We start from the raw sequence: 27,360 nt of genomic DNA, 5'->3' as shown, positions 1-27,360 counted from the left end.
GCTCCAGGGATGGTGGAGGCAGAGCAGCCTGAAGGTGCTGGCTCCTTCCTCTGCCCAAGCTCCCACTGAGCCCTTAGCCATAGCCCAGCTCCTGCTGGTGCCAGGTGTGCCAGCTGTGCCCATGCCCTGCTGCTGTGATGCTTTTCCAGTGCCCTCTGGGTTACTGAGGAGAAAAGCAGCACAGCCTGGGCCCCTGGGCTGAGACACATCCAGAGCTCCCCACGGGGGTGATGAGAAGTGGGGGTGCAAGGTGGACACCATGGGTCCCTGCTCTGTTGCCATCAGCATCCCTCTGGGCTGGTGCTGAGTGCCACCAAGCCGTGGGGCATGGTCCTCTTGGCAAGGCAGAACGTGCTCCTTCCTGGGGGAGCTCTTCCAGCTCCATCTCTGCTCCCACAGCTTCCTGCACCTCACTTTCCCTGGACAGGTAGAAAACACCAACATGAAACATCTCAGGGAGCCTTGAGAAGCTGTGGATGAAAGCTCCTGGTGGCATCTCTTCTTCCTCCTTGTGCCTGGTTGGGAGCTCTGCCTCCCTGGCACTGCCTCGGCGCTCGCTCAGGGGGGCCCTGGGCTCACAGGCTGCTTTGGGTGGGAAGGATCCTTTAGAGGTCATCCAGTCCAACCCCCCCTGCAGCCAGCAGGGACAGCTGCAACCAGAGCAGGTTGCTCAGAGCCCCAACCAACCTGACCTGGAATGGTTGCAGGGGTGGAGCATCCCCCACCGCTGTGGGCGACCCCCGCTGAGTGCAGGAGGGTTGGGCTCGGTGGCCTTCACAGCTCCCTTCCAGCCCCAGGCATTCCATGACCGCAGGACAATTGTGCCCCTCAGCAGCCCTTGCTGGGATGGGAGGTGGTGGTGGTGGCCACGGAGGGGTCCTGCAGCCCACCCTGCCTCCCCCCACGCTGCGCTTGGCCGCGGGGCTGGGAGCTCGGGTGCCGCATCCCTGCTGCCGCCTCCCCCCGGGGCGGTCGGGACGGAGGGGCAGGGGCAGAGCCCCCCCCCCGCTCAGCTGGGGGTGCAGCTGGGGCTGGGTGAGGAGGAGGGGGCTCAGCCCTGTCCCCCTTCAGCCCCCCCCTCTGCTCTCTTGCAGCTCACCCTCCAGAGCACCAAGTCCCGCGTGGCCTTCTTCGAGGAGCTCTAGGAGCCGCTCCGCAGCGCTGCTGCCAGCTGCAGCCTCTGCCCCTGGCACCGCTGTGCCCAGCCCGGGCTGGGCAGCTGGGCCTCACCCCCCGGGTGCTGCCAGCCTCTGCATGCCAACGGACCCGTGCCCTGGCTGCCCACGGACTGCCTGGTGTTCCCTGGCTTAGTGCCCCTCCTTCCTCCCTTGCCCCTCTTCCTTCCCAGCCTTTCCCTTCTCCTGGCTTAGTGTCGAGGCGCTGGGGTCAGGGCTGCAGCTGCGCTCCCCCCACAGCCTGGCAGCCCGCTGAGGACTGCGCCCGAAGCTCCCCCTGGCAGGGCTGCCGTGCCACCCCCTCTGGGCTGCCTTCTGCTGTGGGCACAGCCTGGAGCCCGTGGTGCCTGGCTCTCCATTAGAACCCAGAGCATGTGCCAGTGGAGTGCTGTAAATCAGGGCCCCTGGCGCCGGCTCGCCCGCAGCGGAGAGCGGGGGGACAGTGGCGGTGGGCACCTCGGGCTGTAGGGGCAAGGGTTGCTGCAGCCCCCAGGGGAGCAGGCAGGGCAGGAGGTGGGGAGGAAGTTCTCCTCCAGCCCTCTGGGAGGCTGAGGGGCAGGCAGCAGCTGGTGCCAGCCAAACGATGCCTTCTTTCCTGTGAACTGTGACAAACCAGGCAGCTGCGGTTCAGGGGGGGCATGGCTGGGCTGTTACTGGGCACCCAGGTTCCTGCACCCCTTACATGCAGCATGGGCTCCCCAGCAGCTCCTCTGAGCCCCCACTGGGCGCTGCCTGTCCCTATGCAGGTGCCTTCACTCACAGCTCCAACGCCCCAGCAGCAGCAGGGGGCAGTGGGGCTGCCCTGACCTCTCCTTCACCACCCCCCCAGCAGTGGCCAGGGGGCAGTGGGGCTGCCCTGACCTCTCCTTCACCACCCCCCCAGCAGTGGCCAGGGGGCAGTGGGGCTGCCCTGACCTCTCTTTCGTGTCTCCAACCCAAACCCTGCCCTTGGCTCAGGGGGAACCTCCCTTCCAGGTGCAATTCACTCCTTGAAGGAGACAGTGCTGCCCCAGGGCATGCCCTCAGGACCCCCAACTCCTCCTTCACTCCTCCCCTGACTCCCCCCCAAGCCACCTCCCGGGGGGGTCACCCAGAGCACAGCCCAGCCCCAACCCCTTCTTATTTAAACCCCTGCTGATGCACTCCCCACCGTGTGGGGCTGGGGGCAGCTGGCCGTGGCCTGGCTCAGCCACGGGCCCTCCCCCCGGCCCAGGAGGAGCTCCAGTTCCTCTGGTTTAATAAAAGTTCCAAGCACTTCGAGGGGGAGCTTGGCCCTCTTGGATCTTCCTTGCTTCGGGGCAAACCTCCCCGAGCCCTTGGCTGCCAGAGGCGGGGGAGTGGAGCGCTCCGGGCAGCTCCCATGGGGGGTGGGATCCTTTCCCCCTTCCCTACTGCTCCGGGGGGGGAACCCTCAGGGCTCTGCTAGCCCTGCCTGTAGCAGGCTGCTTCTCTCCCTCTTGGGGGGGTCGGGGGTGACCCCGTGTTTGCCTCTCCCCGGGCTCTGCCTGCTCTCAGCCTCCCTGCAGCGCATCCCGGCGGCGCTGACCTCCTGCTTAACTACGGCTAAAGCCCTGCTGGGCAGCTCGGGATACGGCCGGGCTGCACCCCCGGCACCGAGCCACAGCCACCGGCACCGAGCCACAGCCACCGAGCCACAGCCACCGGCACCGAGCCACAGCCACCGAGCCACAGCTGCCACCGAGCCACAGCCACCACCGAGCCGCCGGCACCGAGCCACAGCCACCACCGAGCCACAGCCGTCGCCGGGGCTCCACCGAGCCGCTGCCTGTGCCGAGCAGCACCAAGCTCTGGCGAGACCCAGCTTGGGGGGAGGAGGAGGAGGGAGGCTGCTCAGGGCTCCCCCCGCCCCCCAGTGACTCGCTGGGCTCAGTGATGGATGTCCTGCCTTGCCCTGCTGCGAGGGGACACAGGGGGGCTGCTGGGTGACCAGCAACCCTGAGAGCAGGGGGGATCAGGGAGCTGGTTTGGTGCCCACCTAAAAGGTGCTGGGCAGGTGAAGGCCTTCTGGGGGCCAGCAGGGACCGATGGGGAAACTGAGGCAGGGGTGCTGATGGGGCTGCTGGCCTCATTCCATGCAGCCATAACTCACAGCTTGCCACTTCTGTGCCCACCCCACACCCCCAGCTGCCCCCTGGGGTGCTGCCTGGGTGCCTGTGCAGGTGTGGTCTCCTCTGGGGGGTGTGAGCCTCTGTGTGAGCCTCTGTGTGTGGGGACACCAGGGAAGGGTTTGCACAGGGCACAGGAGTTGGTACAAGGGGTGTGCACAGGGGTCAGGGCCATCCTTGACACCAGTCCAGGCTGGGGGGTGAGAGGATCCCTGCAGAGAAGCACTTGGGGGTGCTGGGGGGGTGAAGAAGCTGGGCAGGAGCCAGCACTGGGCACTGGCAGCACAGAAGGCCAAGGGCAGCCTGGGCTGCAGCCAAAGCAGTGTGGCCAGAGCTGGAGAGAGAGGCTCCTGCCCCTCTGCTCTGCTGAGCAGCCATGGGACCCCTCCACATCCCTGGTCCTGGGGCACCCAGGGGTGCTCCACTCCCATGTGTGTGGTTTGGGTCCCAGCTGCAGGATGACTGCTCCTCAGGGGCAGCACCATGGGCACCTTACTCCTTCTGTGGCTGGTGGCTGCCAGCCCCACGCTGTCCCCCACTGTCCCCATCCAACACTGCTGGCATCAGCTGCTGGCTGGCACAGCACTGCCCTCTGTGCCACTCCACCTTCTGCCCTTCCCAGCCTTTGGTCTTCCAGGGGGGGAAAGGGGAAAGGCAATGAGATGAGGAGGGAGAGGACTGGGCACAGGCAGCCTGGCTGGGGGCTTGGCACCAGGGCCACCCTGCTCCCAGCAAAGACCTGGCCAGCTCAGTGCATCTCCCCCTGCCCTGGCAGCTCCCTGGGGCAGCCATAGAGCTGTGCTGAAAGGCTCAGCAAGTGTCCTGTTGGATGAATTGGAGGCTTCCTGGGCCAAGAGGGAGGCCTGTGGGGGAACACCACAGCTCTGGACCCCCAGAACTTCTGGCTGGTTCCAGAGGTGCCCACTCGGCCCCAGGCAGAGCACCAGGGAGGGGGTAACCTGGGGGTCACCACGGGGGTGACATCAGGAGCTCATGGAGCTGCTCCAGCCCCTGGTCTCCTGCTGAGGGTGAAGCACTAGAGGCTACTCAGGCTGAAGGAGGGGATGCTGGGCAAGGTGGGATTGGGGTGCAAGCCCACACCACGGGCTGCAGGACCCCGTGCAGGAGCACACAGGGGGTGCAGGATGCTGTGGTGTGGTGCAGGGCCATGCAGTGGAGGGCAAGACCTCATAGCTTGGTGTAGGAGCACACAACACACTCAGGACCAGCTGGTGCCCAGGAGAGCTCAGGAGCTGCTGCCCTGGGAGCACAAGGGCTGAGCATGGCCCAGAGCAAGCTGCTGCTGCCAACCAGGATATGGCCAACCCTGGCAGGGCACAGCCCTGGAGAAGGAGATGCCACCTTGTCCAGGATCCCACCAACCAGGATCCCATCCCTCCACCCTCACTGTTAATTTCCCCTCCCCTGTTAATCCCTTTGGGCATCCTCATCCCTCTTGGTGTCCCTGGCATCTGCTGACACCGCTGCTTGGTGGGGGCTGGACCTGGGTTGGGACCCCTGGAATGTTGTTGCCATCACTTCCTCCCATCAGGACACAGCTCCATCTGCTGTAGGGATGTGGGGCACTGCCACACTCCTGCCAGGATGCTTCTGGCTTGGACATGGTGGTGCTGGGGACCACCAATTTCTGGTATCCTGGCATCAGGCACCACCTGCCCCTGAGAACCCAAACTAAATGAGGTCCCCAAAGCCTTCTCCCTGCCCTCCCCAGCTGCACCAGCTGCCTGCAGCCCTGCCCACCAGGGAGGTGCTGAGCTCCCCAGTACATCCCAGCGTGGGGATGGCCACAGCCACACCGTGAAGCAGCCCCCCAGAACCTCCCCTCTGGGGGTCACCACAGCTGGGCACTGGCAGCTGGCACAGGGTTAACCTTGCTGCTGGGGACATGGGAGCCATCCCTCCTGGGAGCCATCCCTCTTCTTCCACCAGGCCTTGGTTTAGGAAACATTTGACTAAATGCCCAGCTGGCAGCCTTGGCCCCAGGAGATGGATGGCACCGCCGGCGCCTCCCAGGGCTCGGTGCCAGCCGGTGACTGTAATGACACAACGGCCACCCCGGGCCTCTTGTGTCCCCTCCCTGTGCTCAGCCTGAGTGATGGTACAGCCCAGAGGACCTGTGCTGCCACCTCCCACCCCAGCATCCTCACTCTGGCCTGGGATGAGTTTGTCCTGGGGGATGAGGGCAACCGGGCTGAGGTCTGCACCATCCCCATCCCTGCCAGGTGTCCCCAGCCCTGTGAACTATCCCAGCCCTGTGAGGGATCCCCAGCCCACCCCCATGCCATTCCCAACCCCATCCTCATGCCATCCCCATCCTATCTCCATCCTCACCCCTGTGAGGGATTCCTATCTTCATCCACATCTCATCCCACCACCCCCATCCCATTTCATCCCATCCCCCTCTGATCCCATCCCACCATCTCCATCCTTTCCTGTCCCCCCCTGTGAGGGATCTCCATCCCATCCCTGTCTCATCCTCATCCTATCTCCACCCCTAGGCCCATCCTACCTTCATCCTCATCCCCATGCCATCTGCATCCTCCCCTTCATCCCCATTCTATCCCATCCTCATTTCCATTCCAGGCTTCATCCTCATCCCTATCCCAGCCCTTCTCCTCATCCCCGTTCCACCTCCTGCCATCCTCATCCTCCCTCCTGCCATCCTCATCCTCCCTCCTGCCATCCTTGCTAGATTCCCTGTCTCTGCAAGAATCCCACCTGGAGGTGTAGCAGAGCCCAGAGCTGCCAACCTCAGGATCCTGGCCCAGGCCAGGGGAGAGCCCAGCACAGGAATCTGCTAAATCCAGGGGTGGTGGTGGGGAGCGAGGGGGGAACCTCCTCCTGGCCGGGGGGTTGGGAGCAGGCTCCGGGGGAAATGAGGAGGAGAAGGTTAAATTAAAGACACATCAGCCCCATCCCAGTCCCAGCACAGCCTCCTCCCTCTTCAGTTCATCCCCAAACCTTCCTGAGAGGAATTAAGACGATGCTGGGATGTGAATCCGGGAGCTCTGGAGAGCCTCACAGAGCTGCAAATAAGATGCAGAATGCCAGACCTGGATCCCGCTTCTCCCACCTCGTTAGTGGGAGCGGCTAATTAGGAGACGGTGCCGGGAGGGTGCTGCCGTCACGAGGAGGGACGAAGGGATGGGGACAGAGGTGGCACTGCCCTGCCAGCCTCAGCCCCGGGTGCAACGAAGGGAAGGCTGTGAAGAGGAACAGCTCCTGAAACAAAGGAGGAATTCTGCAGAGGAACATCGGCAATGCCCCGGGGGGGGAGGGGGGATGGGGAAGGGGGGATGGGGAAGGTGTAAAGCACCCGGCTGGGGCTGGGAATGGCAGCCCAAAACGCTGGGGGCTGGGGTCACCTCATTCCTTGCCTCCACCCCATCATGGCAGGAGCAAGGTCGGAGGGGTCCAGTTCCGAGCTGCTCGCCGCAACAGAAGTGAGGGAATGGAGGGGAGGGGGCTGAGGGCAGGGCGGTGAGGGACAGCGCAGGTCCCATCCCTCATCCCATAGGGAAGAGGGTGGTGTGGCCAGGCAGGGTGCGGATCTCCATCGCGGCTCAGGGAAAACACCCAAGACCACTCTGCTGTTGATCCCTCGTGAGCAGAAACCCACTCAGGACTTCAAAGGCAATTAAGCCTCTGTCTAATTCTGCTTTTCCCCCGGGGCCGCCCCCGCTCACGCCCCTGTCCCGCGGGATGAGCAGCGGGAGCCGGGACTGGCTGCTTCCCCATCCCCGGGGAAGGAGGCTCTGGGTGCCCCAGGAGTCTGGAGCGTGGATTGCTCCTGCGGGGACTGGCGAGGAACAGCTCAGGAATCTGCCGAGATATCCCTGCTGGGGCTTGGGCGTGAGAAATTAATGAGCTTCCAGCCCGGGGCTCCGTGGGCAAGTGGAGAATTAATTGGGAGGGCAGCTTCGTTAACATGGAAGAGCTAATTGATCCACTGAGGAGCAAGGAGCAGGTTTCCAATGAGGCTGCTTTGCCTTTTTTGGGGGGGACTTGTTCCCCCCCCCCCCCCCCCCAAATCCCTTATCACCGTCACCATCGTCCTGCTCAGGGCTGTGCTGGGGCTTCAGCCACAGGATTAGGCACCGGAGGGTCCCCTTGGGATGTGTGGCCATGTGTCCAATACCATCCCAAGCTACAGTGAAAGATGGAGCTGGAAGAAACACAACCCCCCCGGCAGCCCACCCCCGCCTTGCACCCCCCCGGAGCCAGGACAGCCCGAGGGGATGGATCCTGCCCCGGGAGCTGACACCCCGCGGCAGAAGGGGGTTGATCACCCCCCGAAACTGGCGGCTCGGAGCCTGGCCGCGGTGCTTTTCCACTGCTGAAGGAAGTCTCTGCCAGCTGAAAAATGGCCTAAAGGGGACCCCAACTGGTTACAGCCAGCGGCGGCTGCACCGGCAGCGCTGCCAGAGGTGCCGGGGGCACGGTGAGGGTTTTGAGGAGCCCCCCCCAGCGCCTCATCGGTCCCGGCCAACGTTCCCACTTGGGAGGGGGAAGGCTCAGCATGGGGCAAGGTCACAGCTCCCCAAAATTCCCAGCGGCACTGAGCTGAGTGAGGCACCGGCCGAGGCCGAGCGGTGGCCGTGGCGGCTGTGGCATCCCGCGGGGGCTGTGGCATCCCGCGGGGGCTGTGGCATCCCGCGGGGGCTGTGGCATCCCGAGGGGGCTGTGGCATCCCGCGGGGGCTGTGGCATCCCGAGGGGGCTGTGGCATCCCGCGGGGGCTGTGGCATCCCGCAGGGGCTGTGGCATCCCGAGGGGGCTGTGGCATCCCGCAGGGGCTGTGGCATCCCGCGGGGGCTGTGGCATCCCGAGGGGGCTGTGGCATCCCGCGGGGGCTGTGGCATCCCGCAGGGGCTGTGGCATCCCGAGGGGGCTGTGGCATCCCGAGGGAGCTGTGGCATCCCGAGGGGGCTGTGGCATCCCGCAGGGGCTGTGGCATCCCGCGGGGGCTGTGGCATCCCACGGGGGCTGTGGCATCCCGAGGGGGCTGTGGCATCCCGCGGGGGCTGTGGCATCCCGAGGGGGCTCTGGCATCCCGAGGGAGCTGTGGCATCCCGCAGGGGCTGTGGCATCCTGCAGGGGCTGTGGCATCCCGAGGGGGCTGTGGCATCCCGCAGGGGCTGTGGCATCCCGAGGGGGCTGGCTGAGGGCTTTGGAGCAGCAGAAACCAGGCTGAGAGATTTTTGGAGGTCCTTGTGATGGTCCCAACAGGAGAAGCACATCTGGAGCCCTTCCCACCCCTGCCTCAGTTTCCCCATTGTTCTCCAGCATCTCTGGGGTTTGGATGAGCCCCCAGGAAGTGCCACCTGCACCTCCCTTTCTCTCTCCCACCCCAGTAGAGCTCTGGGGACATTTACCCTCTTTGTCCCCAACCCCTTCATCCCACCACAGCAGCCTCCAGCTGGAGAACAGCTTGGGCCTTGTGCCACTGTGCCTAGACAGGGAGATGCCACCAAGGCATGGGGGACACTGTGACCCCCCTCTCCCAAAAGGCTGGGGTCCCCTCACGCAGGGAGATGGGCAGGCAAGGCAGGCAGTGGGATTTGGACGGAGGGAGATCCCAGTCCTGGGCAGCATCCCTCCCAGGCACCAGGGTGCAGGCAGGTGCCAGGGATGCCACCAGGCAGTGTCACAGGGAGACGCCAGCCCAGCAGGGGAGCCCAGCTGTGACTGATCAGCGACCTGTGAACAAAGCTTGGGGGGAAGTGGGGAGAGACTGGAAATGGGGATGGGGACCAAGGGCTTAGCTCCTGGCTCCTCTTCACTCCCCTCCCACGGCTCGTGTTTGCCCGGGCACAGGAGCCACGGTGGCCAGGGTGGCCCTGCCACCCCACAGCACCCTGGGGACTTTGGCATGGCGCCGTCCTGGCCCAGGCTGCTGCACAGAGGGACCTCGGGCCGGTGATGGCCTGGGGGGCTGCCTGCGAGGACCTGGAAGTGACAACCAGCCCGGCACAGGGTGCCCTGGGGTGACTGATGACGGCCTGAAGTGCTGCATGCAGGGCCCTCGGGGTGGTGGCAGCCTGGGGCACCATGGACGGGGACCCAGGGATAACAACAGGCATGGGGTGCAGCCTGTGGGGACCTTGCAGTGAGAGCTGCCCTGGCACAGGGTAAGGTGTGCAGGGACCGTAGGGTGACAACTGTCTGGGCACAGGGTGCTGTGTGTGGGGACCCTGGAGTGGTGGCAGCCTGGGGTGCCAGGTTCCAGGAGCTCGTGGTGACAAATATCCAGGTATGGAGTGCTGCATGTGGGCACCTCGGGGTGGGGGCAGCCTGGGGTGTCAGGAACAGGTGGTGACTGCCTGGGCATGAGATGCTGTGTTTGGGGACCGTGTGGTGACAACTGCCATGGCCGAGGGTGCTGCGTGCAGGGACTTTGAGTGCTCTGTGAGGACCTCGGGGCGGCAACTGCCTGGGCACAGGGTGCTGCGTGCAGGGACCTCGGGTTGATGGCAGCCTGGGCATGGGGTCCGGTGTGTGGGGACCTCGTGGTGGCAGCTGCCCGGGTTCGGGGTGACACAGGGACCCACCAGCTCTGTCGCTGGCACCAGCGTTGCCCTTGTCCACCCACCAGGACCCCCCGAGCCCCTGCACCAGCCGGGTGTTCCGGCAGCACCAGGGCAGGATGCGGCCCGGGACGCTCCCGGTGTGACAGTGACATCCACTTTGCCGCAGCTCCCCCTCCCCTTACCCCCCTCCCCGTGGTGGGGGGAGGCACCACCCCCGCCCCCCACTCCCGCCCCCAGCCCCATTTTCAGGCGGGACCATTCAAAACCCGCCCGACCCAGCCGCTCGCCCCCCCGCTCCCCCCCCCCGATTCCGCTGCCGCTTTGCCGGGGCCGCAGCCGAGGATGCTCCGTTCACCGGCAGCGGCGGCGGCTGGTGGGGAGCGTGTGCGCGGCGCCGGGGGCTGAGCCAGCGGCGGGGAGCCGAGCCCCGGGACACTTGGGAGGAAGAAGAGGAGGAGGAGGAGAGAGGAGGAAGAAGGGGCCGCCCTTGGCCTCGGCCCCGCCATGCCGGGCCCCACCGGGGAGCGTGGCCCGGTGGCAGCAGCACCCCGAGGGCTGTGAGCGGCCGCGGGTCTGGCCGGGGTGGGGGGTGTGGGGGGGCAGCCCCGGAGCGGCATGGCCAGCCCCGACCCCCCCGCTGCCGCTGCCGCCGGGATTTAGCCGGTGCCTGGATGCTTTCGCCTCCCGTTGGCACTTCGGGAGGGCATGTCCCTCCGGGCCCCGCCTGCTCCCTGACTGCCCGGTGAAGGGCTTCGCCGCCAGCCCCGTCCCGCCACCGGCCCCGGAGAGGGGGAAGCGCCCGCCCGCCCCGGCCCCGCTGCTCCGGTGGGTGCCGGGCGGGGGGGGCGCCGGGCACCGGTAACTTGGGTTTTAGCGTCTCCTCCGGTACCGGCTGGGGACAGCCCCCCCGCTCCGTTTCTTGACGGGATTTGGGTTAAAACTTCGGCTTTTGGGGAGCCCCGAAGATGCCTTTCCACCCGGTGACGGCGGCTTTGATGTACCGGGGGATCTACACCGTCCCCAACATCCTCTCCGATCAGCGCCCAGTGGAGATCCCCGAGGACGAGCTGGAGGGTGAGCGGCTGGGGGAAGGGGTCGCGGGGGATGGGGGGGGGGGTGTCCAGGGAGCATCCCATGTGGGGTGCAGGCGGAGGGTATCATCCCTTGTGGGGTGCTGAGGGGGGCTGCGGTGGGGGGCATCCTATGCGAGGCGCAGACTGGGGAGCGGGGGGGGCAAAACCCCTTGTGGGGAGCTGTGGGGCTTGTGTGCGGGCCGTGGCGTGGGGGCTGCAGGTTAAGGGGGGGGCATTTCTTATGAGGAACTTGGGGGACACCCCATATGGGGTACTGGAGGGGCTGGGAGGGGCATCCTATGTGAGGTGCAGGCTTGCCCCCCCCCCCCCGGTGAGGTGCTGGGGGAATGGGGGAAGCATCCCGTGTGAGGCACTGGGGTCTGGGGGGGGCATTGCACGCAGGGTGCAGGCTGCGGGGAGCATTCCTTGCAAGGCGCGGGGGGCAGCCCATGTGGGGTGCTGCTGGGGCATCCAGCTGGGGGGGGGGGGCGGTAGGAGTCCATCCCATGTAGGGTGAGGGCCGCCGGGGGGGGGGCTGCATACGTGGTTTGCAGCGGGGGCCACCCCATGTGGGGACTGGTGGGGCTCATCCCTTGTGGGGTGCGGGCTGAGGGAGGCTGCCGTTCCATACGGAGCAGTGGGTGCTGTGGGGATGGGGTGCGCGGTCGTGTCCCCCCTCCCCGGGAGGCTGGAGGCGAGCGGGATGCGGATGGATGAAGGGATGGATGAGGAGGGAGGAGGGGAGGGAGGGAGGAAGGAAAGCGTGGGAGGGAGCCGGGCAGCGGGAGAGGGGGGTGAGGTCTGGGCGGGGGGGGGTCCCGTCCCCGGTGTCGCTGCCGTGACAATATGACACAGCAGGGACCGGCGGTGGCGGCGCGGGGCTGGACCCCCCCGGCGCGGCAGGGCCACCTTCCCCGCTGTCATATTATGACAGTGGCTGCCGGTGCGGGGGACCCCGGCGGGGCTGGCACCGCTGGCACTCCTGTTCCCCCCACCCAGGGTCACTCACCCCCCCGCCCCGCGGGGCACGGCGGCCCCAGGCAGTCCCGGTGCCAGGAGGAGCGACCGCTGGGGCTGTGCCCACTCATGCCATGAGCGGGGCCGGGCTCAGCTCGCTAGCCCCAAAATGGCTTTTCCCACCCCAAAAGTTTGCCGTGGCGGCCAGACGGGCGTTGCCGGTGCCCCCATCCCCCCTCCCGAGCTTGGGGGATCCCCGGGGAGCCCTGCTCTGCTGGGGAACGCAGCACCCCTGGGGCCCATCCCTGCCCCTGGCACCAGCACAGAGAGGGACACCGGGGCAAGGGCTGGGGAGGGACAAAGGGAGCTCAGTGATGAACCTGCAGACTCAGGTGGGGTCCGAGGGGGGAAACTGAGGCACGGGGCCTCAAGGCTAGGGGTAAGAGGACTCCTACCCCAAAGCCTGGCCAGGAGCTGCCATGTGCAGGCAGGGAGATGGGGGCACGGTGAGTGTGCCAGAGCTGTGTGAGAGTGTGAGTGTGAGAGAGTGAGTGTGTGTGTAAGTGTGAGAGTGAGTGTGAGTGTGTGTGTGTGAGTGTGAGAGTGTGTGTGTGAGTATGAGTGTGAGTGTGAGAGTGTGTGTGTGAGTATGAGTGTGAGTGTGTGTGTGTGTGTACTTAGTGCCCTGTTCCAGCCTGACTGCAGGGGCTGCTCTGTGCCGACTGTGTCTGTGACCCCCTGTGTGCAGCTCCACTGCTCCTGGAGGTGCTGGGGGGGGGGAGAGGTGCTTGGGTGCACACATGGTGGGCACGTGTCTGTGTGTCTGTCTGTGCACATGGAGAGCCTCACTGCAGGGTGTCTGTGCATCTGTGTGTCTGTGTGCACAGGGACAGCCTCACTGCAGGGTGTGCATGCACCAGCACAGCATCAGAGCAGGATGGGTTTGTATGCACAGCCCTGCTGCAGAGGCTCTGTCTGTCTGTGCACAAGTAGAGCTCTGCCCAGGGTGGGCTGGGTGTGTGCACACTCAGCCCATCTCTGCACTGGGGCTGCTTGTGTCTGCCTGTGCACACACAAGCACAGCATCGCTGCAAGGTGTTTCTTACTGTGTCATGTGTGCCCCAGCAGAGCGTCACTGCAAGGTGTTTGTGTCATGTGTGCACCAACAGAGCGTCACTGCAAGGTGTTTGTGTCATGTGTGCCCCAGCAGAGCACCACTGCAAGGTGTTTGTGTCATGTGTGCACCAACAGAGCACCACTGCAAGGTGTTTGTGTCATGTGTGCCCCAGCAGAGCACCACTGCAAGGTGTTTGTGTCATGTGTGCCCCAGCAGAGCATCACTGCAAGGTGTTTGTGTCATGTGTGCCCCAGCAGAGCATCACTGCAAGGTGTTTGTGTCATGTGTGCCCCAGCAGAGCACCACTGCAAGGTGTTTGTGTCATGTGTGCACCAGCAGAGCATCACTGCAAGGTGTCTGTGTCATGTGTGCCCCAGCAGAGCACCACTGCAAGGTGTTTGTGTCATGTGTGCCCCAGCAGAGCATCACTGCAAGGTGTCTGTGTCATGTGTGCCCCAGCAGAGCATCACTGCAAGGTGTTTGTGTCATGTGTGCCCCAGCAGAGCACCACTGCAAGGTGTTTGTGTCATGTGTGCCCCAGCAGAGCATCACTGCAAGGTGTCTGTGTCATGTGTGCCCCAGCAGAGCATCACTGCAAGGTGTCTGTGTCATGTGTGCCCCAGCAGAGCACCACTGCAAGGTGTTTGTGTCATGTGTGCCCCAGCAGAGCATCACTGCAAGGTGTCTGTGTCATGTGTGCCCCAGCAGAGCGTCACTGCAAGGTGTTTGTGTCATGTGTGCCCCAGCAGAGCACCACTGCAAGGTGTTTGTGTCATGTGTGCCCCAGCAGAGCATCACTGCAAGGTGTTTGTGTCATGTGTGCCCCAGCAGAGCGTCACTGCAAGGTGTTTGTGTCATGTGTGCCCCAGCAGAGCATCACTGCAAGGTGTTTGTGTCATGTGTGCACCAACAGAGCACCACTGCAAGGTGTTTGTGTCATGTGTGCCCCAGCAGAGCATCACTGCAAGGTGTTTGTGTCATGTGTGCCCCAGCAGAGCACCACTGCAAGGTGTTTGTGTCATGTGTGCACCAACAGAGCATCACTGCAAGGTGTTTGTGTCATGTGTGCACCAACAGAGCACCACTGCAAGGTGTCTGTGCACACACAAGTGAGCAGCAGCAAAAGCAGTGTGTCTGTGCACAGTAGTGCAGCAGCAGTGTCTGTGCACACAAATGCAGCAGTGGTGTGAGCAGTGTTCACACACAATTGCCTTGCTGCAGGGGGTGCACACAAATGCAGCACCACTGCAGGGTGGCTCTGTGTGTGCACACCAATGCAGTGGCACTGCAGGGTGGCTCTGTGTGTGCACACCAATGCAGTGGCACTGCAGGCTGGCTCTGTGTGTGCACACCAATGCAGTGGCACTGCAGGGTGGCTCTGTGTGTGCACACCAATGCAGTGGCACTGCAGGGTGGCTCTGTGTGTGCACACCAGTGCAGTGGCACTGCAGGGTGGCTCTGTGTGTGCACACCAGTGCAGTGGCACTGCAGGGTGGCTCTGTGTGTGCACACCAATGCAGTGGCACTGCAGGGTGGCTCTGTGTGTGCACACCAATGCAGTGGCACTGCAGGGTGGCTCTGTGTGTGCACACCAGTGCAGTGGCACTGCAGGCTGGCTCTGTGTGTGCACACCAGTGCAGTGGCACTGCAGGCTGGCTCTGTGTGTGCACACCAGTGCAGTGGCACTGCAGGCTGGCTCTGTGTGTGCACACCAGTGCAGTGGCACTGCAGGCTGGCTCTGTGTGTGCACACCAGTGCAGTGGCACTGCAGGCTGGCTCTGTGTGTGCACACCAGTGCAGTGGCACTGCAGGCTGGCTCTGTGTGTGCACACCAATGCAGTGGCACTGCAGGCTGGCTCTGTGTGTGCACACCAGTGCAGTGGCACTGCAGGGTGGCTCTGTGTGTGCACACCAGTGCAGTGGCACTGCAGGGTGGCTCTGTGTGTGCACACCAGTGCAGTGGCACTGCAGGCTGGCTCTGTGTGTGCACACCAGTGCAGTGGCACTGCAGGCTGGCTCTGTGTGTGCACACCAGTGCAGTGGCACTGCAGGCTGGCTCTGTGTGTGCACACCAGTGCAGTGGCACTGCAGGCTGGCTCTGTGTGTGCACACCAGTGCAGTGGCACTGCAGGGTGCCTTGCTGCAGGGGCTGCACACCAGTGCAGTGGCACTGCACAGCCTGTGCCCTCCTCACTGCAGTGCCTGCTCTCACTCTCCCTGAGTGGGCAGACTCCAGGGCACTGTGGCAGTGCACTCATCCTGACACAGCACCCATGGGTGCTGACAGGCCCCGGGGTGCCCCCAGCCCAGGCTCCCCTCCTTCAGCAGCCCACCTGTGGCTGCAGGGCTGCGGGAGCCGCAGACTGGCCCCGTGGCGAGGTGCCAGGCTCCTGGGGTGCTGCAGGGCAGATGTGCTGCACCTCTCCTCTCACCCTCTGCTTGTGGGGGGACCTTTGTGGCACCTGGCTGCCCTCCCAGCCCTGCAGCCACCCCTTGGGGGTTCACATTGGAGCTGGGTGCTGCTGGCTCAGTGGAGGAAAGTCAGGGTGCCCCAGCTGTGGGTGGGCAACCTGTTGGGGGCCCGGGTTGGCCACTGGTGGGACACATCCTTGCCTTGCCCCCATGCCCTCAGCCACACGATGGGGAGCAGGTGATCCGGGATGAGCAGCCCCAAAAGATGAATTCTGGGGGTGGCTGGACCAGAGCAGGGCTCCCCACGGGCACAAAGGGACTCGGGAGCATCCCCCATGTTCAGGCAGGGGTGCCGGCCATGGAGCTCGGGCCCAAACCCTCCCAAACCCCTCAGAAGATGTCACCAACTGGCTACCACCCAGGCAGGGACATGCCCACGTGCTGGGGCTCGACAGCACAGCCCCGTGTGGGTTTTTATCTCCCCAGCCCCGATGTTCTCAGCTCCAGTTTCTCTTGCCTAGCTCCAGCACAAAGCCTCTGCCAGCAGCCGAGACCCAGTGCCCGCTTACACTGCCTGGTGCCCGCAGCCTGGCTGCACGGTGAAGGAAGAGGGACCCAAACCCCTTGCCCTGGCTTCCCCCTGTTCCAAACATGAGCTCCCCTGGATCCCCTGGGGGACCCCCAGCTCTTCCTCTCGGGGTGCATCCAAAAGGCTCCCAAAAACAGAGCAAAGCCCTAAGTGAGCAGGAGGTGGGATGGAACCGGTGGGCACCGTGAGGCTTCTCACAGAGCCACAGAATCAATAAGGTTGGAAAAGACCTCAGGGACCATCAAGTCCAAGCTGTCACCCAACACCTCCTGACAGCCAAACCATGGCTCCCAGTGCCACATCCAGTCCCCTCTTGAACACCTCCAGGGATGGGGACTCCTCCACCTCCCTGGGCAGCACATTCCAATGGCCAACAACTCTCCCTGGGAAGAACTTTCTCCTCACCTCCAGCCTAAACCTCCCCTGGCACAGCTTGAGACTGTGTCCTCTTGTTCTGGTGCTGGTTGCCTGGGGGAAGAGACCAACCCCCTCCTGGCTACAGCCTCCCTTCAGGTTTTGGTTGGATGACAGCCAGCACCATGCCTCAGTTTCCCCAGTGCCCTCCCACCTCCCTGTCACCTTGCAGGGACCTTCCCCATGTCCACGGGGCTCATTTTGAGCCAGAACCCCCCAGCCCTCCCACTTTCTCCCCCTCTCCATCCCATCTTCCTCTGCATGAGCTGAGCACCCAGGTCTCCTGGTACACCTCTGGCTGAAGCATCACACAGCTCCAGCACCCACCCTGTAACCCTCTGATGGGGCCCTGGGCTCCCCAGGGTGCAGGGATGCTCCCTGCCATGGGGTTCCCTCACTCTGGTGGGCACCCCGAGCTCAGGCATGGCCAAGGAAGCTGCTCTGGGGGCAAGATGCTGAGGTTCTGGGTTGGGGAGGGCTGGGTGGTGGCAAGGGCAGGGTGAGTGCTGCAAGTGGGTGGCCAGAGTTGGAGCAGAGATCTTGGGGTCCATTGGGGTCCTCCTGGGGAGGTTGCAGCCTCCATGGGGAGGCTGTGGGGCACCAGCAGCCGGTGACACCCCGTGTATTTCTCTGTGTGTGTGTCCTGCCATGCCTCACTTCTCCCTCTGGAAGGGGGGAGCACTACAGAGCACTGTCCGTGGGGAACCTGAGGGGCCCTAGGACCGGGGGGGAGGGGGTGGCTGGACTCATCCCTGTCTCCTGGACTCATCGCTGTCTCCCCCTCACAGAGATCCGTGAAGCCTTCAAGGTGTTTGATCGGGATGGCAACGGCTTCATCTCCAAGCAGGAGCTGGGCACGGCCATGCGCTCCCTGGGCTACATGCCCAACGAGGTGGAGCTGGAAGTCATCATCCAGCGTCTCGACATGGACGGTAGGACCCCAGCGCCCCGCCATGGGGACAGGGCTGGCACCTCCAGCACCCTTCCCTTTGTTGAGACCCCGGTTTCCCTCATTCCCACCCCACGGGGTGGTGGCTGCGGGACCGGGCGCAGGATGCAGGATGCAGAAGGGTCTGATCCAGGCTCGGCCCCCTGCCCAGAGCCTCCTATTCATCCATCATCCTCATCCTCATCCTCATCACCACTACTGCAGCTTTGCTGGGGACTGAAGGATCCCAGAGCACTCGGCAAACCCGCTGGGACCCGGCTGCCGGGGCTGCATCCTGCGCCCTGGGTGGGATCCCGCCCTGGGGGCCATGCCCTGCTCAGCCACGCTCCAGCACTCGCTGCCACTGTCGCCCTGTGTCCCTGTCGCTGCTGCGCTCACTGGGACCTTCAGGAGCTGCTTAATTTATTGGTTTCCTTCCCCCCCCCATTTGAAAGCCTTTCCGGCAGCGCTGCCAGGCGCCGCTCCCTTCATTACTCATCGTTAGTGCCGCCCTGACAGCCCCGGCACCGGCAGCCTCCGCAGCCCCGGGATGCGGCCACCCCACGCCGTGTGCCCTCCTGGCACCGCGGCCACCACAGGGGGTCCCCACATAGCTCTGGGGGCCCAGCCAGAGGTGGAGTTCCAGCTGGTGTCTGGGGTCCTGGATGGTGTTGGGAGTCCCCAGCTGACACTGACAGTCCCCAGCACACGTTGGAGGTCCCCAGATGGCACTGGGGAGGGGGGGGTGGGGGCAGACGGCACTGAGGGGTCCCTAGGTGACATTGAGGGTTCCCAGATGGCATCAAGGATCCCAGATGGCACTGGAGACGCTGGGCAGTGTGGGGCACCCCAGCTAGTGTTGGGGGACCCCAAGCTTTGTTGGAGGTACTTATCCAGTGTGAGGTCCCTGGTTGGTTTTGAGGGTCCCCATCCAGTGTTGGGGGTGCCCAGATGGCACTGGTGATCCCCAGCTCACACTGGGCATCTCCAGATGTCACCAAGAGTCCCAGGTGGCACTGGGGACCCTAGAGAGTGTCAGGGATCCCAGCTGGTGTGGGAGACCTCACATTTTATTGGAGGTACACACCCAGTTTGGGGGTCTCCAGACGGTATTGGGGGTCTCCAGACAGCATTGGGGAGCTCTAGATAGCGTTGGGGATCTCCAGAAGGTACTGGGGCCCTGACACTGAGCCCCCCCTAACTTAGCTGGAGGTCCCCAGCTGGCATTGGGGTCCCTTAGCTGGTTTGGGGATTCCCTGACCAGCCACGGGGTCCTGGCTGATATTGAGGGTCCCCAGCCAGCTTGGGGGTCTCTGGCTGGTGAAGTCCAAGGTCCCATCATAGCAGCTGCTGGTCCAGGCCATCACAGATGGGCTTCAGTGGCTCCTGGGTGGAATGGGGGAAGAGGTGCTCCGGGCACTGCCTGACCTCCCCAGGAGCCCTGGCCAGGGCCGGTCAGTGAGGGGACAGTGGTGCCACACGTACCCCCAGGCCCAGGCAGGGGGTGATGGCCACCCCCATCTCTTGCAGGTGATGGGCAGGTGGACTTTGAGGAGTTTGTGACGTTACTGGGGCCCAAGCTCTCCACCTCGGGCATCCCAGAGAAGTTCCATGGCACCGACTTCGACACGGTCTTCTGGAAGGTAGGGACCCCCCAGCCCCCACCCGGGGGGCACCCAGGGCTCTGGGGGACGGCTTTGGGTCAGGGCTGGCATTAGCATTAGGGTCAAGGCTGGGTCTGAGGTTAAGGTGAAGGTTAGGATCAAGATCAGGGGTTAGGGTCAGGGCTTAAACTGGTTTAAGGGTCAGGGTTGAGGTCAAAGTTTAGGAGCAGTATTAGGGGTGGGGTCAGGGCTGGAGTTAGGGTGAAGGGGTCAGAATCAGGCTCAAGCTTTTGGGTAGGGTCAGAGCTAGAGCTGGTTTAAGGGTTAGGGTCAGAACTGGGGGGAGGGTTAGGTTTAGGATCAGGCTTAGGGTGAGTATTAGAGATGGTTTAAGAGTTAGGGTCAGATTTGGGGTCATGGTTAGGACTAGGATCAGAATTAGGTTCAGGTTAAGAATTTGTTTAAATGTTAGGGTCAATGTTGGGTCAGGGTCAGGTTTGGGGTCAGGGTCAGGTTTGGGGTCAGGGTTAGGGTCAGATTTAGGGTTGGAGTTAGGGTGATGGTCAAGGTTGGGCTCCAGCTTAGGGTTAGTTTAAGCATCAGGGTTAAGGTCAGGTTTTGAGTTGGTTGATTGGTCAGGGTTAGGTTTAGGATCAGGGTCAGAGTTAGGCTTAGGATGAGGGTCAGGGTACAGCAGCCAGAGGGCCCAAGGTATGAGCACCCCTGGGTGCCCCTCACAGGAGCAGCTCTGCCATGGGGTCAGTAGGACACCTGCCCTTTCCCTGCCCCCTGTGGGGGGGATCCAAGCAGATCCCAGCACCCGAGGGTGCCGGGGCCCATCCCCTGCCCGCCCCCAGCATCACTGTGCCCCCTGGCCGTGGGGTCAGCCCCGGTCCCCGAGCCCCTGCCCGCTGCCCGCAGTGCGACATGCAGAAGCTGACGGTGGACGAGCTGAAGCGGCTGCTGTACGACACCTTCTGCGAGCACCTCTCCATGAAGGACATCGAGAACATCATCATGACAGAGGAGGAGAGCCACATGGGCACGGCCGAGGAGTGCCCCGTCGACGTGGAGAGTGAGTGCCGGGAAGCCGGGGAGGCCCAGACGCTCCCCCCGCCCCCAGCCCCGAGGCGCGGGCATGGCGCTGGGTCCCCGCGGGTGCCCGTGGGGGATGTTGGGGTGACCTCTTTCCTCCCCTCCCCAGCCTGCTCCAGCCAGCAGATCCGTCAGACCTGCGTGCGGAAGAGCCTCATCTGCGCCTTTGCCATCGCCTTCATCATCAGCGTGATGCTCATCGCTGCCAACCAGGTGCTGCGCAGCGGCATGAAGTAACGGAGCCACCTCCACCCAGCTCCTGCCACCGACGGGGGGCCGCGCCCAGAGCGAGGAGTACCGGGACAGACAGACGTCCACCTCCACATCTGACTCAGACACACGAACCCCCGCCCTGGGACGGGAGGGGCGGGGGGCGCAACCCCGAGGAGAGGCCACCCCGCGCCGGGTCCCCGCCGCGCCGGGCGATGCGAGCGCATGGCTGCTTGCAGAGCATGGGGGGATCCGAGACCCCCAAAGTCACTGAAACGCCCCAGACCCCCCCACGCCGGACAAACCAACCCGTAAGTGCATGTCCCGTGCATGGAGCCCCGTGTGCCGCCCTGCCCTGCGCCGGGGGTGGGTCAGAGCCCCCCGCCCCGGGCGCCGGCTCCCGTCGGGCTCGCCGACACTAGCGCCTATCGCTCGGTAATCACGACACGAACCAAATCACCCCTAAGCAATACACGCGCCCGAGGTGGCTCCTGCGGCTGGGAGCGTTTGCATGGACTTGGCTGCCAAGGGCTGGATTTCACCCCCCCACCCCGCCTGTGCCCCCCACCCCGGCCCTGCGCCGTGCCTCAGTTTCCTCCCCTTCCAGATGGTTCCCCATCTGCTTGATGCACTTTGAGCCGACCCAGCCCAGGAAGAGCCGGAGCGACCCCAAGGCCGGGGAGCCCGCGCCGGCCAGGGCCACCCGCCTGCACCCCTGCCCCCCTCCCCCTGCCCAGCCTGTATGTAGCACCCACCTGGGCACCGGACTGGTTTGAGTTTGAGGCTGTTGCTCATTCCTTGGAGTTGGTTCGGGGTTGTTTTTGTCTTCTTTTTTTTGGGTCTTTGTTTGTTTGTTTTCCCTCTTCTCTTTCGTTCTCTTTTCTTCCCTTTCTTCCTGGTTGGTTGTTTCCAATCTGAAATAAAACTGGGATTTCTGAAGTGCCCTGGGCTGCTGGGGAGTGCTGGCAATGCTGGGGGGAGACTGATGGAGGAGTGGTGGATGTCAGGCAGGTGCAGAGCCATGGGAGCACCCATGGGTGCTGCTGAGCTTCTGTCAGTGTGTGTGTGAGCTCCATCTGAGCAGGAGAAACTTCCTTGGTGTGAGGCTGCTGGAGGCCTGGAGCAGGCTGCCCAGGGAGGTTGTGGAGTCTCCTTCCCTGGAGAGCTTCCAAGCTCCCCTGGCCGTTGTGACCCTGGGCAAGCTGCTGTGGGTGCCCTGCTTTAGCAGGGAGGTTGGACTGGGTGGTCCCTTCCAGCCCCTCCCATGCTGGGATTCTGTGATTGTGTTGCTGAGGCCTCCTGCCAAGGGAGATGGGCAGTGGCTATGGGTTCATGGCTCCACCACCAGCATCCTGGGGGGCTGGAACCTCCCCAGATTTGGGGCTGGAGGGGACACAGCTCCTCAGTGGCTCCCACCTGCATGCTCCCCATCCCTGTCCAGCTGTGGACCCCAGTGTGGATCCTGCTGCAGATCTCACCATGGATTCTGCCATTTCCTGGGGGGCAGAGGGGGAGCATCAAGTGGGTTTATGGTGCCCTCCCCGCTTTCCATGCCCTGCTATTTGGTGTGGGCACTTGATGAACGTTCTAAGGCCATTTGCCTCCCAAAGTGCCTCGACAGGAGGCCACACAGCAGCAGAAGCACCTTCCCCAGAACACTTTTACTCGGTGTCGTGGCAGATCTGAGGGGTGTCAGGATCTGGTCCATGGCCTGGGAGTTCAGAGTGGCTCTGGAAGGATCACTGTCCTCCAGCCAGGCTGTGGATCCTGCCCCAAGGCTGGCAGGGAGGAGAGCACCCCTGTGACTCCTGATTTACGCCACGGTGAGGTCTAACTCCTGCAGCGAGTGATGCCACACCGTGGCCTTGCCCCTGCAGCCCAGCGTGGTGATCGTGGCTGGCTGTGCTGGCGAGGGGGGAGCCACGGCTGCCGAACGGCTCACCCCTCCCTGAGCCCTGCCTGCCGAGCGGCTCACCCCTCCCTGAGCCCTGCCTGCCGAGCGGCTCACCCCCCCTGAGCCCTGCCTGCCGAGCGGCTCACCCCTCCCTGAGCCCTGCCTGCCGAGCGGCTCACCCCTCCCTGAGCCCTGCCTGCCGAACGGCTCACCCCTCCCTGAGCCCTGCCTGCCGAGCGGCTCACCCCTCCCTGAGCCCTGCCTGCCGTATGGCTCACCCCTGCCTGAGCCCTGCCTGCTGTACGGCTCACCCCTCCCTGAGCCCTGCCTGCCGTACGGCTCACCCCTCCCTGAGCCCTGCCTGCCGAGCGGCTCACCCCTCCCTGAGCCCTGCCTGCCGTACGGCTCACCCCTCCCTGAGCCCTGCCTGCCGTACGGCTTACCCCTCCCTGAGCCCTGCCTGCCGAGCGGCTCACCCCTCCCTGAGCCCTGCCTGCCGAGCGGCTCACCCCTCCCTGAGCCCTGCCTGCCGAGCGGCTCACCCCTCCCTGAGCCCTGCCTGCCGTACGGCTCACCCCTCCCTGAGCCCTGCCTGCCGTACGGCTTACCCCTCCCTGAGCCCTGCCTGCCGTACGGCTTACCCCTCCCTGAGCCCTGCCTGCCGAGCGGCTCACCCCTCCCTGAGCCCTGCCTGCCGAGCGGCTCACCCCTCCCTGAGCCCTGCCTGCCGTACGGCTTACCCCTCCCTGAGCCCTGCCTGCCGAGCGGCTCACCCCTCCCTGAGCCCTGCCTGCCGAGCGGCTCACCCCTCCCTGAGCCCTGCCTGCCGAGCGGCTCACCCCTCCCTGAGCCCTGCCTGCCGAGCGGCTCACCCCTCCCTGAGCCCTGCCTGCCGTACGGCTCACCCCTCCCTGAGCCCTGCCTGCCGAACGGCTCACCCCTCCCTGAGCCCTGCCTGCCGAGCGGCTCACCCCTCCCTGAGCCCTGCCTGCCGTACGGCTCACCCCTCCCTGAGCCCTGCCTGCCGTACGGCTCACCCCTCCCTGAGCCCTGCCTGATGCATTTTTAATGGCAAATAGATTAAAATAATAAATAAAGCCAGGGGAAGCTCTTGGTGCCCTGAGCCTACCGGTAAAAATGGTGCCCCCCACCGTGGGCAGTGCTGGGGGGCGGAGGGCAGGGGGTTCCCTGCTGTGAGGAGCTGGGGTGGAGCAGACAGTCCCTGGGGTGTCAGGGCTGGGGCAGCCCCAGCCTGCACCTGCCTGGAGCCCTGTTTGCTCCCCAGATGGGGAAAACCTCTTTCCTTGTGCCTGCCTGGGGTTCCCCACCCCCCAGCGCTGTGCCAGGGGGCGAGGGCCTCATTTTTGGGATGCCAGGAGGACTTGGTTGTGTTTCATTGATTTGGAGTTTGGGGGTGGGGTTGGGTCTGGTTCCTGGGGGTTGGTTGGTTTGGGGGTTTTGTTGGGGGGGTGGTGGTGTTGTTGTTTTTATTTTATCTTGCTCAATTTCTCCAACAAATTGAACTGAACATCCAAATGAGAAATGAAAATGGGAACTGCTCCACGGCAAGGAAATCATTTCAGCTGCCTTGCAAAGGGCTGGGGGAGGGCTTGGGGAGGGGGGGAAAGGGAGGCTCTGTGCCCATAATGAAACTCCATCCATCTCCCCCAGGAAGTTTGGGTTGGTTTAATGGACTGGCATTTCGCAGAGCAAGCCAGGGGGGTAGGGGTCTTTAAGCAGGTCTGCTGGAGAGGCTGTGAGCAAACATAAGGGAGCCTGAAAGAAATAAAAAGAGAGAGAGGAAAAAAAAAGGGGGGGGGGGAAGAAAAAAAGGGGGGAAATGAAAAAAAAAAAGAGGAAAAAATTAAAAAAAAGAGGAAAAAATTTAAAAAAAAAGAGAAGAAAAATGAAGAAAAAAAGAAAAAATAAGGGGGAAAAGGAAGAAAAAACAAAGGAAAAAAAAAAGAAAAAAGGAAAAAGGAAGAAAAATAAAGAAAAAAGAGAAAAAATAACGAAAAAAAGAGGAAAAAAGACGAAGACAAAAAGGAAGAAAAATAAAGAAAAAAGAGAAAAAATAACGGGAAAAAAAAGAGGAAAAAAGGAAAAAGGAAGAAAAAGAAAAAAGAAAAAATAACGGAAAAAAAAAAGAGGAAAAAAGAAGACAAAAAGGAAGAAAAAATAAAGAAAAAAGAGGAAAAAATTAAGAGAATTAAAGAAAGAAGAGATAAAAAAGGAAGAAAAAAAATAAAGGGAAAAAAGGAGGAGAAAAGAAGAAAAAAGGAAGAAAAATATAGAAGAAAACAGAAAGGAAAAATAAAGGTTTGAAAGGAGGAAAAAAGAGAAGAAAAATGGAAGAAAAATTAAGGAGAAGGGAAGAAAAATAAAGGGAAAAAGGAGGGGGAAAAGGGGGGAAAAAGGAAGAAAAATAAAGACAAAAATGAGGAAAAAAGAGAGAAAAGACAAAGAGGACAACTTAATTTGCTAGGAAATACAATAACATAGAAGGAAATTTAGATGAAAGGAAGAATTCCATCCCCCTCAGCTCTGCTCTGCAAAGCTGCTTAATTAATTTTAATGGGGATGGGGAGAAGGGATTTCTCCAGGCAGGTTTTGGGGATGGCAGCTCCCGGACTCAGGAGCAGCTGTGCTCAGCACCAGTGTCCCGGCCCCGCGTCCCGGCCCCGCGTCCCGGCCCCGCGTCCCGGCCCCGCGTCCCGGCCCCGCGTCCCGGCCCCGCTCTGCTCTGCCGCAGACGGCCCCGGCTCGCTGCTGCTGCTGCGAGGCGACGAAGCTCCTCGGTAATTTGATTAAATGCTCCCCAGGAAAGGGCAAAAAAATCTTCCCGCAGCTGGATGAAGGAAGGCGCTGGGGAGGTGCGGGGCTGATGGAGAGAGGGGAGGCGGCAGGGAGGTGCTGCCGGCCGGCCCCACCAGACAGAGCAAAACCAGCCCCAGCCCCCGGGGTCTGTAGGACAGAGGCCGACGCGGCACCAGCAAGTGTTTGGGGCTAGGAACGATGGATTTGGGCAAGGTTGGGCACTCTCTGGTGCTGCAAATAGTGTGAGGTGATCTCAGACCCATCCCTGTTCCTGTCCCCTCTTCTCATCCCCAGGCTTGTCTCATCGTCATCCCTGGCCCCATTTCCATCTCCATTCTCAGTCCCATCCTTATTTCCACCCCTGACCCTGTCCTGATCCCTGTCCCCATCTCCATTCCCATTCCTATCCCTTTTCCTATTCTGTTCTCATCCCTATCCCCATCTCCATCCCTGGCTCCATTTCCATTCCTATTTCCATCCCTGTCCTGTCCTCATCCCTGTCCTCACCCATGTCCCTATTCCCCCTCCCCACCCCCATCCTGTCCCCATGCCCATCCCTGTCCCCAATCCTTGTCCTCATCCCCATCCTGACCTCATCCCCACCCCCCTTCCCTCTCCCTGTCTTCCACTCTCTCCCAGCAAGAGCTGCCAGAGGACAGCAGCAGAGCCCAGCAGGGCTGCGCCTTGGCAGGGGCCCAGGACCTGCTCATTTCCCTAAAAGCTTCCCGACAAATGACTCCTGCTCCTGCTCCTGCTCCTGCTCCTGCTCCTGCTCCTGCTCCTGCTCCTGCTCCTGCTCTGCAACAGCCACCTTGGCCCCTGCCAGCACCGATGTGCCACAGCCCCGCATCGCCCAGCCTGGGGCACTGAGACCTGCTGAGCCCCATGGAGCATCCCTGGGGAGCTGGGTACCAGCTGTGCCCTCTGGGGCTGTGTGGGGACTGTTCAGAAGGGGCTGTGGGGACAGGACAAGGAGCAATGGTTTGGAACTGGAGCAGGGCACAGTTAGGTTGGACATCAGGAGGAAGTTCTGCACAGTGAGGCTGGGGAGACACTGGGACAGGCTGCCCAGGGCTGTGCTAGAGGCTCCAGCCCTGGACATCTTCAAGCTCAGCCTGGCTGTGTCCCTGTGCAGCCTGCTCTGGCTGGAGCTGTCCCTGCTGCCTGCAGGGGGGTTGGACAGGATGCCCTTGGAGGCTGCCTCCCAACCTGATGCAATCTCTGAATCTGCATCTGTGAAAACTCGATCCCCAGTCCTGGTCAGGCTGGGAATGCTTCCACTCCCAGCTTTCAGGCCTTGCTGGGAGCAGCAGGCTCAGTTTGGCTCCAGGGGAGCAAGGAGGAGCTCCGAGGGGCTGTGGCTGCCCTTGGTTTGCCCCCATCACTGTCCCTCACAGGCAGGCTGCTGCAGGTGCTCTGGGCTGCTTGGCCAGGATGTGCTTCTCCACCACATTTCAGCTGGATCTGGGAAGAGGTTTTGGAACCATGAAGCTTGTGGGGGCTGGGTGAGGCAACACCTCCTGAGCAGCCATCCCCACAGGGATGTTCCAAACCCAACCCCCCCCAGCTCCCTGGGGCTCTCTCCTTCACGGTGCCAGGGGCACAGGGATGCACATCAAAGTGGGGAGAGCAGCCACCGCCCCCACTCCAGAGCATCCCACAGACCCTTTGGGGGTTTGTTTTCCCCTCTCCCCCCACCTAATTTGGTCTCCATTCCCCCCCTAGAGACTCCCCCACATAGGTGCCCCTTGGGTGCTTTGTGCCCAGCTCCTCCAAGGGGAGGCAAGGATGGGACACAGGCTGATGTCACATCCTTGGAGGCCAGGCCCTTGGGTCCCACTCCCCGAAGGTAACCAAGCTCCAGGCTCAGCAGAGCAACCGCAGTCACAGTGGGGAGGATACAGCCACCCTTCAGCGTGGCTCAGAGCCTCCAGGCAGGGCAGGTTTCCCTGCTGCAGCAGGGCTCAGGCAGGTCTGTGCCCAGCTGCACCGCGGTGCCACCCAGCCCCTGCCCCTGCCCAAGCTTCATCCCAGCTCCGGGCGCGCTCGGGCTGAGGGCTCCTGATGGCCATCTGCCCACACCCCGAGGCGGCAGCTCTGCCCCACGCTGGGCAGCTGAGCGTGCTCCAGGCCAGCTTTGGGCAAAGGCAGCTGGCTCCTGCCTGAGCTCTTCATGAATCTGGCCCCACCAGCTCCGTGCCCGTGCCAGGCCAAACCTGAAATGCACTGGCAGAGGGTGCAGCCTCCTGGCCGCGCTCCGCGGAGCTGCCGCCGGCTGCCGCCTCCCGCACGCCCGGCTGAGGATGAGCACCCACCAGAGAGCCAGGGCAAGGGCTTGGGCTCATGCCTGCCCTCCTGGACAGGTCATCAGAGGGCTGCAGAACCTCCACGCTGGGCAC

At 63.0% G+C, this 27,360-nt stretch overlaps 2 protein-coding genes across 2 annotated transcripts in view; both read left to right on the top strand.

Annotated features, from left to right (window-relative positions):
• Positions 1–1,198, top strand: part of NF2 (NF2, moesin-ezrin-radixin like (MERLIN) tumor suppressor) — a 56,231-nt gene extending 55,033 nt beyond the window's left edge. Inside the window, exon 16 of the mRNA XM_054172992.1 lies at positions 1,095–1,198. Within this exon, the coding sequence (XP_054028967.1) occupies positions 1,095–1,145 (51 nt within the window). The 3' untranslated portion in view covers positions 1,146–1,198. The remainder of the gene's footprint in view (positions 1–1,094) is intronic.
• Positions 1,199–10,217: 9,019 nt separating this feature from the next.
• Positions 10,218–21,083, top strand: CABP7 (calcium binding protein 7). The gene is made up of 5 exons (XM_054173050.1): positions 10,218–10,925; positions 17,202–17,345; positions 18,872–18,984; positions 19,867–20,020; positions 20,150–21,083. Exons 1-5 carry the CDS (start codon positions 10,817–10,819, stop codon positions 20,275–20,277), a joined length of 648 nt encoding a protein of 215 aa, XP_054029025.1. The 5' UTR covers positions 10,218–10,816; the 3' UTR covers positions 20,278–21,083.
• Positions 21,084–27,360: the final 6,277 nt, after the last annotated feature.

Source organism: Dryobates pubescens, chromosome 25, assembly GCF_014839835.1.
Source record: "Dryobates pubescens isolate bDryPub1 chromosome 25, bDryPub1.pri, whole genome shotgun sequence".
Classification (NCBI taxonomy): domain Eukaryota; kingdom Metazoa; phylum Chordata; class Aves; order Piciformes; family Picidae; genus Dryobates; species Dryobates pubescens.
This window is presented reverse-complemented; position numbering and strand designations above follow the sequence as displayed.